This window comes from Anas acuta, chromosome 3 (assembly GCF_963932015.1).
Source record: "Anas acuta chromosome 3, bAnaAcu1.1, whole genome shotgun sequence".
Classification (NCBI taxonomy): Eukaryota; Metazoa; Chordata; class Aves; order Anseriformes; family Anatidae; genus Anas; species Anas acuta.
Window position 1 is genome coordinate 31,955,850 of NC_088981.1, and position 10,504 is coordinate 31,966,353.

At 36.6% G+C, this 10,504-nt stretch overlaps 1 protein-coding gene across 8 annotated transcripts in view; it reads left to right on the top strand.

Moving 5' to 3' along the window:
* Positions 1-10,504, top strand: part of BIRC6 (baculoviral IAP repeat containing 6) — a 172,629-nt gene that overhangs the window by 35,480 nt on the left and 126,645 nt on the right. For all 8 annotated transcript variants that reach the window (XM_068676459.1, XM_068676462.1, XM_068676461.1 and 5 more), the window contains exons 11-13: positions 429-578; positions 5,013-5,238; positions 9,555-9,715. In XM_068676459.1, the coding sequence (XP_068532560.1) occupies positions 429-578; positions 5,013-5,238; positions 9,555-9,715 (537 nt within the window). The remainder of the gene's footprint in view (positions 1-428; positions 579-5,012; positions 5,239-9,554; positions 9,716-10,504) is intronic.

A 10,504-nucleotide genomic window follows, 5' to 3' on the forward strand; every position in this document is an offset into this window, starting at 1 on the left:
TGACTTGTTCAATTCTCAGATATTGAACTTGGAAAGGAAACGTATGCAATGTGTACAAACAAAGTATGAAGGCCTTAGCTGACGTGGTGGAACAGTTTCTGTTTAACTCATGGTTTGGGTTATGGAAAGTATCACAATTGTTACGATCGGGGTTTCTACTGGGACTTGTTTAGTTAATTGCCTTTTATCCCCCTCTTCCCTAATATTTTCTTTCCCTTTGTGAGATTCACAGCTGAAGTTAGTATTTTGGTAGTTCACCCTGAAAAATGTCATAGCAATAAAGCAAAATGAGTTTTCATGTTCCAGGTCCTGTATAACTATGACTGTAGTCATAATTGTGTAGTACTTTGTCTGGAAGCTTGTCTAATGAATCAAGTTTAACCATATGCATGTCTAAATTTGCTTCTTTCATTGTCTGATGATTTTAGGTGGAGAACTTCATTTCCTTCAGATTGGAGGAACCTGTGATGACATAGATGAAGCTGATATACTTGTAGATGGATCCCTTTCCAAAAGCGTAGAACAGTCTTCAGAAGGTGCCAAGCCCTTATCTAACCCTTCCAGTCCAGGCATTACAGGTAAATTGTACATGTTTAAACATAATTATATTGCTTTTATTATTCTTGGAAGTTGCATGGTGAAGTGATTGTGAGTTATTTAATATAAATAATAATTTTATACTTTGTTTTATTACCCTGCAGTTGGGTTGTGTAATTTTTATGTATATTTGCCACTGCTTATATACAAGTGTAACATTTTAGCACTTCCCAATTCTCAAAAATCCTTTTGTGTAACTGATTGTTTTTCCAATCACTGCATGTTATCGTAAGCAGGGCAAACAAGGAAAAAAAACAGGTAATTGTGCAGACACTGAACTTCCCTCACAATTTAAATAGGCTTGAACTGATTATTTGGAACAAAAATCATATGTTCATCATCTAAAGTTGTCTTAGTTTCATGCAGACGACATCCAGCTCTACATAAGAAAACTTTGCAAAGTTTATTTGATAAGTATTTTTGCATGCAATGAAGTTAATGGTATCTATACTTGAAGTAGTGCAGTTGCTGTTGTGAAATAAACTTCAGGTATTAAGTCTTGGATTTCTGTTTCTCATAGTTGATTTAGGTTGAGCCTTGCTCAAAATCTGCCATCATTTACATGTCAGTTTGCTTCCTGGAAAGCTGTTTGCTCTTGGACTGAAAGAAACAATTGTTTCTAATTGTCCAAATTCCATTTTTAGCTTAAACATGATATTTAGGTCTTTACTGCAGTTCTTGTTCACCCAGTTCTGCCATCCGCTTGCTTTTGTAGTATCCTGGCCCGCTTGGGTAAACCAGGTGCTTTGGTGAGAGGTAAAGTTCATTTAAGTAGTCACATAAAAAGGTTGAAAAACAGGAGGGTCTCCTCCTGCTTGTAGGAGAAAATGGTGTGTGTGCAGGTTATGTGAGCTCCTGTGGGGCCCTCATATCTTTTCTCAGTCCACATGTAGTATGCTTCATTGTAAATAATTTGGCACTAAGACTTAACAAATCTAATTTTGTTGGTTAAGCCCGAGGAAGATTTGAGTCATATTGAGGTTTCTGAAGTATAGTCTAGCTGTTTTGGTGGTGGTGGTGGTTGTTTGGGGGAACTGTTGATGAGAGAACTGTAAAAATATTGTGTTTTTCATTTTGATTTAACCTGCAGCTGTTGTTGATAGAGACGCATTATTTCAGTTGGGTTGGAGTTTGGAGGTTTTGGTCATGTCTGTTGGGACAGAAGTAGGGCTATGCAGGAAACCGATGACTCTTAAATTAGAAAAAAAATGAATCTGTGAAGTATGAAGGCAAAGCAATGGTAGAATGTAATCTTGCGGCCATGACTGTCAGAGAAATTGTTTATTTTTTTTGTGGGTGATGGGTAGAGTGTCTAGTGCAGGTACAGAGGACAAAAGCTGGGAGGGACTGAGTGGCAATACAGGGATGGTTCTGGATAATGAACGGCATCTTCACTGTCACCAGCCTACTTGCTGTCTGTCTCCCAAAATCCTACTTGCATCCGGCCCTATGACGCGTTGTTCTGGGCTCTGTTTGTAAGGTTCCTGATTTTACTTAGCAAGCAGGAAGGAAATCAAAAGAGGGAAGGAAAAGTTGATTTTCAGTATAAGATTACCTCTACGCAGCAGTACAGCAGTTGCTGTCTTCTGCTCTGCGCTATGGCTTTGAGGACTGAATTTCTCTTGCTGCTCCTCTTTCTCCAAAGGAGCCATTCCTGAAGTTTGAAAACTGCTAAGTAAAAAACTGCTGTACATACGTGAGGGAAGGAAGGCTGTGGCTTTCTTCTGCACCTTTCTTCTTCTGGTAATGGCAAATAAAGCAGTAAACTCTTTATAGAGAATGTGAATATTCAGGACATAAATCTGCTTCATTAGATGCATTCCCTTTACAGTAGCTTAACAGATTTAAGTGACTTCCACTCAGAGGGTAACTTTGACCAACCTGATGAGTCAAAATGATGATAATTACCATTTAAATTCTGCCAGTAATGTGATGGCAAAATTATTTATTTATTTTTTAACTCTCCTCCATGCAGTCTGCAGTATAGACTGTACTGAAATATGACCTAGTGCAACAGATTTACTTATGCGTGGACTTCTAAATAGTTATACATTTAAGTAGCCCACAAGTTGCAGGTCTTCCTTTAAGCACTAATATAATTCAGGGAGTGTAGTGTTGCTTGATCTTGGTCTGTACTTGTTCCCAGTGAGATGCTGGAAACAGCAGCGGTCAGACAAATCAAGTACTGTTCTGCTGTGCTCTCAGGCTGAGCTCCTGGAAGCTGTGAGAAGTTGGATAATCATTGGAAGCCAGCCCCCAAATGAGGGGCTAGGCAGGAGGTTGAACCTAAAAGATTGAAGAGTTCTTAGAACTGCCTGGGTTAACAATATTTGTGCCCATAATACTGGAGTCTTAATGTGTGTGTGAGTGAGTGCTAGGACTGTGCAAACATCCTCTGAAGTAATGAAGCTGTCAGAGCGATAGGGATCATCCTCAGGCATTGCCCCCAGCATCCATCACATCAGCGTTGCTTCTCTTTTAATCCAGGTATGTCAAGAAGAAATGTTTCTGTCCATTTCTTTGCATGTTTTTCAGACAGACATAGCTCAACAGAAGGCTTTTTCTTCTGGGGAACCGAACTCCTAGGCTGATCTGACTGAGCATAAAGCCTTAACCTATGTCCCATGTCACAGTTGGTGGCAGACAGCATCAGGCTGTTTTATGAAATCACTTTGGTGTTCTCTGAAACTGTAGCTGTGGTCAGGATAGAACCCCCAGTGACAAGCACAAGCTTTTGTCTGTCTACTGTACATATCATATCGAGTATTTTGTTCATATGTTTGTTTCTCCACTGTATGCACTCTGGAACAGTTGCATTTACAGTTTGGCTGCATTTTAAAGGGTATTGTTGTAGAAGGAAATGTGTTAATGCTACCAGGTCTACCAGGTCATGCATCTTGATTGCAATTTCCTTTTAAGGGAAGGGGTGTTTTCGTGGTAAAGTAATGTAAAATATGTCTTTTTTTTTTTTTTTTTTTTCTTAGAAGCAACTTGGAACCAGTTTGAAACACCTTTTCTATTTTGCTACTAGTACTTCAACCTACTGTAACTCATTATTACAGTACAATAAAAATCATGTAATTTTGCAAAAGAAGATAATTTTCCAGTGCTGTCAAGTATACTTAAGTCTTTAATTTTTCAGCTTCAGGGCCTGATGTATATGGTTGATCTGAATCTGTAACAGTTTCTTTTGGAGGGGAGAAGGGGAGCAAATTAGCAAAAAATCCAATCTATTGAAATACTGAACTGATACACAGTTTGAGCTATGATCTTTGTTATTGTTGCAATATCACACAGTTAATAAGGTTCATATTTGGCAGTAAAAGATAAATAAAACAAAGGTGTTTTCTGTATTATTAAAATTAAATTTCTGCGGCATTTTTAATCTTTTTAGCATTTTCGCGCGTCACAGACTAAAAAGCAGAAGTTACAGCTTCTGCAGTATGAGTGAATTTTCTGCCTGACCCTGGGTCTCTCATCTTGAGCTTCTTCACTTTTCTGGAAGAATTGTGCGTGTTTTCTCCTCTCAAGCTAGAGGATGTGATCTTGTTACTGATTTCACTCATGCTTGCTTTGCAAGATAGTGTCTAGGTTCAGACTCTGCACTGAGGGTGTGGTATTTCTTTTGGTGCTGAGTTTTCCTTTACAACTAAAAGTTGTTGTTTTTTTTGTTTTTTTTTTTTTTCTGAAACATATTTTTAAGAGAAAATGCTCAAAATCTAAGAAAACGGTCATTATGCGTATCTTATTTTCTCTAATGTTTTCAATGCTTTTGTTGGAGGAAACCTGATTATTTGTAGAGTTCTAGATTATTATCCAGTGAACCTGTTTCTTCAGGGCAAGATTTGAATATGAAGACAAGATGCTTGTTTAGGAACGGTGTCTTTTCAGTGGATTATATAAAGCATGCTTGTTTTTCCTTTATTCCTCGTTTAAGCTAAACTGAGAGCTTCCAAAGCATTCTACTGATCTACCATAAAATAAGTCTGCATTGATAGGCAGGTGCCAAAGCAATGTTTTAAACGACAGTGATAAAAATATTTTGACTCCATAGTAATTCCATGTGGCTGTTTTCATGGAATGTATTTATTTTTTTCTCTGAGTCCATAAGGGTGTAAAAATGTTTTAATCAGCTTTATATCATCAAAGTGTAGCTGGCTAACTATTTCTTGGGATGCTTCTGGTTGAATCTCAGACAGCATGCTCAGAGATCTCAGTACTTAGAAAACTTACTCCAAATTAGTTAGCTTCAAAGGATACTGGCTTCAGCTTCAGGGCTAGCACTTTTTTAATTTTTGTGTCACACAGACATTAATTTTACTGCAGCAGTTTGGTTATATTTCAAACTGTTTATAGGATGTTCTGGGAAATAAATACATCTGTATAACAAATATGTATGTTCTTTAATTATTCAGGAGTTGATCTTTTGGTGGACCAGCCATTTTCCCTTGAAACACTGACGTCCCTGGTAGAACTGACCCGTTTTGAGACCTTGACACCACGATTTTCAGCCACTGTCCCTCCCTGTTGGGTAGAAGTCCAGCAAGAGCAGCAGCAAAGGAGGCATCCTCAGCATTTGCACCAGCAGCACCATGGAGATGCAGCTCAACATACTCGAACTTGGAAGCTACAGACAGACAGGTAAATAGGGTAATGGTACAAAAAAGAATTGTGTGTATTGCTTAACCAGCGTGTGTAGCTAGTGTAATCACAAATTTCAAGTGATTTAATTGTTTTAAAATAGTGTGCAAGTTTAAGAGTATGTGTTTTCAAAGATACCAATCCTTGTTTCATAGTTTGCAAGGAAGCTCTTCATGCCGTAGTTGTTGTAATGGACTTGGAAACAAATTGAAAAATCACATTTTGAATTCGTATATTTTTATAAACCAAAGTTGTATTTCCTTATATAATTAGACAAGCATATTTGCCAGAATTAGGTATTCTTGTTCTATAAAAAGTCTGATTCGCTCTTATGTATATGCGAATTCTTAGCAATTTTTTAGTCGGAAAACACAAGCTCTAGGTAACAGTATGAATGTAGTCGTTGTCCTAAACCACGTTGTGTTGCATTTTACCTTAAAATGTGAAAATAGTGTGGATTTATATCTGCTCTTGTCAAGTAAAATCTTTATATGTGAGACGATACTTGAGCCAATATAGTGCCTTTGCTGTGCTAAAATGTAGGCAATATTTCCATTGATATGAATTGTGCTGACACAGCATGTGTGTGAACTTGGAACTCTTCTGCGATTTTAGAGGCTGGAACAGCAGTATTGCAGTCTCCTTGAGGAGTTGGTTAAAACCTAGCTAAGGTAGTTTTCTATGTGTTGTTTTTTTGGTTTTGTTTTTGTGTTTTTTTTTTCATGAAAAATACTTGGAAAAACACAGGCTAAATTTGAGTTGCGTAGTATGTTTTTGAAGAGAAATGTGTAATAATGTACTACAAGGTGTTTTGGATTAAACTGTTACACATCCATCCCGCTGATGTCTAAGTTTTAGATATTAATGCAGAATCTAAGTGCTCATAGAGTGGAAACAAAGGCCCAAACACACTAGGGGAGCTAGAGTTCATATGTGAAGGGAAAGAAATGTGTGAAATAAGTGAAAGCTAGCACATGTTAATGAGACGTTTCAGATGGGTAAACAGGTCTGGAAGGTATGGGTTGCAGGCATTCCAGGGCTGACACCTAACATAAACTGAACTTGCTTTAACTTAAATATTCATAAACTATGGTTAAAAACTTACAGAACATTACAGGTTTTGAAAGCTGTCTTTATCTTGTGATTTTGCTTTGCATGAGTGAAATATTCTGTTTGTGCCATGTGGAAAGGAGGCCTTTCCATGCAAAACAACTTCCAGTTGCATCTGTTGATGATCCAGTGTGTCCAGCAACGGTTGAAAAAGTAAAAATCTACCAAAGTGAATTAAGATATGAATAAAATTAATAAAAAAGAAATCTTACTAATATTTGTTGACTTAGAAGAAAATAATTACTTCTGCTGCAAAGTAAAATAGGAATGTAAAGAGGTAAAATTGAAAATTTTGTGTTAGTAATGAAGAACTTTAACAGCTGCCAAATGACACATGTAGAAAATGATCAAATTACAGCCCCTTTGTAGGATAAAATATAGGTTCTTAAGGTTGAGAGCAAAGTTAGTTTTTAATTAAAAGATATCTGGGAAGAAACTTTGTGATTTCAGGGTTTGTTGACTTAATATGAGGCTTCTTTTATCTTTTCTTTGAGTGTCTTATGCTGATTCTTATCAAGATGCGGGATTACAGGTTTAGATGGATGAGTAATGCAACTTGATAAGGTAATTCTTTTACTTCCCAAATAGCTAGAAGGAAATAAAGCTATAAATGTGTTTCAGGGAAGGTCATTATGTTACACTTTTTCAGTCCTACTTTGTTACTTTTAAAAGGCTATGTAACAAAGAAAAACTGAAAAAGCAGAATCTGTTTTACCATATGAATTATCATCTAAACATCAATGTTTCCTATTCGGTGAAAATTTTAACTTGCATGTTAAATTGGATAGGTTATTTTTCAAAAGTACATGAATTCCTAGGGTTTTTTGCTAAAACAGTGACATCTGAGTGTCCTTTTATTTGTCTCGATTTTTTTTGAAATGTGGGAAATATGTCTGTGTATAAGATACTCTGAGAATAAGTGAAGGAAGGAAGAGTTAGCTATTCATGTGGTTTCCAGTGGTCATTGCCTGGAAATGGATGTGCAGCGTAAAGCGGAGTTGTAGTGGAAGATCAAACATTGATGAGATGTTTTAGAAAAGGTATGAAGAGGGGTGTTGGAAAACATGTCGTAGATAGTTGTAAGAGTGATGGTGCGTTTGCATTTAGAACATAGTCTTGATTATGTGTTCTTCTTTAAAAAAGATACTATAAAATTAGGAGGGTTCCAAAGGTGAGAAAAGTTGTTAAAGTAACTCAGGCTATCAGAGAAAAGTTAAATTTGGAGTGCATGTACTGAAATATTGAGAAAATAATGAGGAAGTACATGATTTTTTTGTCTTCTTTGAAAATTTGCACACAAATGTAAGGATGTGCTTAACAGAGAGATGGGGAATTCAGAAACTGGTTAAAAGGGAGAATTTTTTTATTCATGACATTAGATTGTTCATTGCCACAGGTATGAGAAGATCTCTTTGCTATTGCAGATTAATGTGAGACCTACATGGAGGGTCATTATTCCCTTTGTGCCTTTTGAGAGATACTTAAAACTTCCTTTAGCTGCTACTGAATTCTCTCAAAAATATTTCTAGGGTAAGCAAATTGCTGTTCTAATTTGGTATGGCAGTGTGCATCTTCCAACACACCGAGTACAACAGACAACTGAGACCAAGTGATTTGTATTCATTTCTCTACTTGTACCACAGATTTGTTTTGAACTGGATGAGCAGAATATTACTTGGTAGTTCAGAAGGCTTTTGAGTGTTCCTTTGAATGTCTCATTGACTCCATGTTTTACATGACCCCATAGGAATATCAAAACACATTAAAAATAAATAACAAAACCTGCCTGTTTTGTAGTGGGCTAAGTATCTTAAAGGACAGAGGAAAGGTATGAATGATTCGGATGTGGTCTTAGTGTCAATGCTTGCTTTTCCCTGGAGTTGTAGGATGAATTTTTGTTATTCTGCATATCTGAGTTTGTACCATAGCTGAAAATTCTCGACTGTTGCTTCTTAAATCAAAGCCACAAGCTGTATACTGTCCGTCTTTGACCAGCCCCCAAAATAAATAATTTCTGATACTGCTGCTTCTGGGAAGCTGGCATGCAACTTCAGAAGTCCTGTCACTGGTTTTCTGTGTGATCAGTGGTAAATTACTAGAGGTGTACAACAGTGTGGTTTGTACCATGTTTGTCTGAATTGCAAATGCTGTTTATGCTTCTTGGCTTCTGGTTTCCTCTTGGTCTAGAAGTTTTCTGCCATAGCATGAATAGTGCTGCCCTTCTGCCCGCTTACTAGTTTGCCAGCCCTGCTTTTCTGAGACAGACTACTGTTTTGTTGTAACACTTCTTTTTAACTCTTCTTCTTTGTTCGGTGGCATAAAATTAAGTAGACATGGTTTAATAAGATTAAATAATTATGATAACCTCAATTGTGACCTGTGTTTTAATAGAAAGTGTTAGTAATTTGTATATGCATGTAGGCAGACAATAGGAACATGCAAACGTATGAGAAGTGTTACACCTTGTTTTTTAAAGATAAAGCTTACAATTTCTTAAATGGATGTGTTCTGTAAACTCTTTTCCAGCCATTGGAGGAACTGGGCAAATGCTCTGTTTGTAAGCAGGAGTTAAAACTAAGCTTTTTATGTGTACCTGGAATCTGTTATAAGTGTGTTATACTTGGTAAGAAGCACTTCTCATGCTGTATAAATTATCAGATGTATTAAAAAAAGAAAAATTGTGTTTTTTTTTTAAAGTAGTATTTTGAGCATTCTAGATGTAGCTGTTGTAATACTGAAAAGTGACCATGTTTAACACTTCCCAGTACAGAAGACCAACTTGCAAGATTGCAACACATTTACTTTCATGTTTTTATACTGTTCAACAACTGAAAGATCCTTTTTTAGTGTGTTGTTTTTTTCGTTTAATGTTTTTCTAGAAACGAAACTGATATTTTTAGTAATATGGACTGTATGTAGCAGGACTGTAACGAAGATAAAAGGGAATCTTTTCACTGCTGCTTTTATCCAGTCTTTGACTCACCCTACCTTATTTTATTAATTGGCTTTTAAAGTGTTCTTTACAAAGTGAAGGTGGTCAATCACAGCTTGAAAGGCTTTTATGTTAGAAATTGTATGTTAACTAACACAAAATAGTTTTTTTCTTTTTTTAAAGAACATATGCATAGATGAAGAATGCACTGGGTAAAGCTGTCTGCTTGATCTGAATCTTAACAGTGGCTCATTGTTTTCTTGTTTCCCGACAGCAACAGCTGGGATGAGCATGTCTTTGAACTGGTTCTTCCAAAAGCCTGTATGGTTGGGCATGTGGACTTCAAGTTCGTTTTGAACTCAAACATCACAAACATTCCCCAGATCCAAGTGACTTTACTGAAAAATAAAGCTCCAGGCTTAGGGAAAGTCAATGGTAAGAAAGCACGTAAGATCTCTTTAAAAACTTTGTGGTTTTTTTCTGCTCAAGCTCCTTATTCTCTGTGAGGTATGCTGGAAGATGTGGTTGAAATTATGTAAATATTTTCATTTTTTATTTCCTTAGTTCTATTTCTCAGGAGCATGTTCTTTTTTTCACTTAACATGTTCAAAGGTAAACTGGGAAAACAAACTCGATAAACAGTTTCAAAATACTGAATTTTCTACATGTAAAAGTGCATAGTTTAAAAAGGTTGAACAAGTTGTTTTTCTGTATTGCTTGAATCCTCCAGTCATTAAAATAAATATGTTGTCAATTGTAATTCGTTGTAGAAATCGATAGCTGAAACAAGCGTTGCTCTTTTTTAAATATATCTTAGCAAAAAAGCTAAAGGAGATTATTGTTCTGGCTCACTGAAGGAGATTATTCACTAGTGCCTCTTGGATGTGTAAGAGAAAATTGTGAGGCTCTTTTTGATTACACTAGATAAGACCTGGTTTCCTTGGGAATTCTCTCGTCATCTGGCTTATTAACTAAGCTGTGTGAAGACTGCAATATGATTTCATCTTATGTTCCTTGCAGCCTTGACAGTGTAGACCAAAGATATGAATGCTCTTGCCTTGGGAAGACTTCTAGCTGGACTCTGCATCTTACTAGCTCTCAGGGAACCTGTAAGGGGGTAGAATAAAGTGCAAAGTCACTTCTTTGCTGTGGAAGAGCTTGTGCCTCCATTGAGATTTTCCTGTGGTGAGAGTATTCATTGCATGTCCTCTTGCTCTGTCTGCT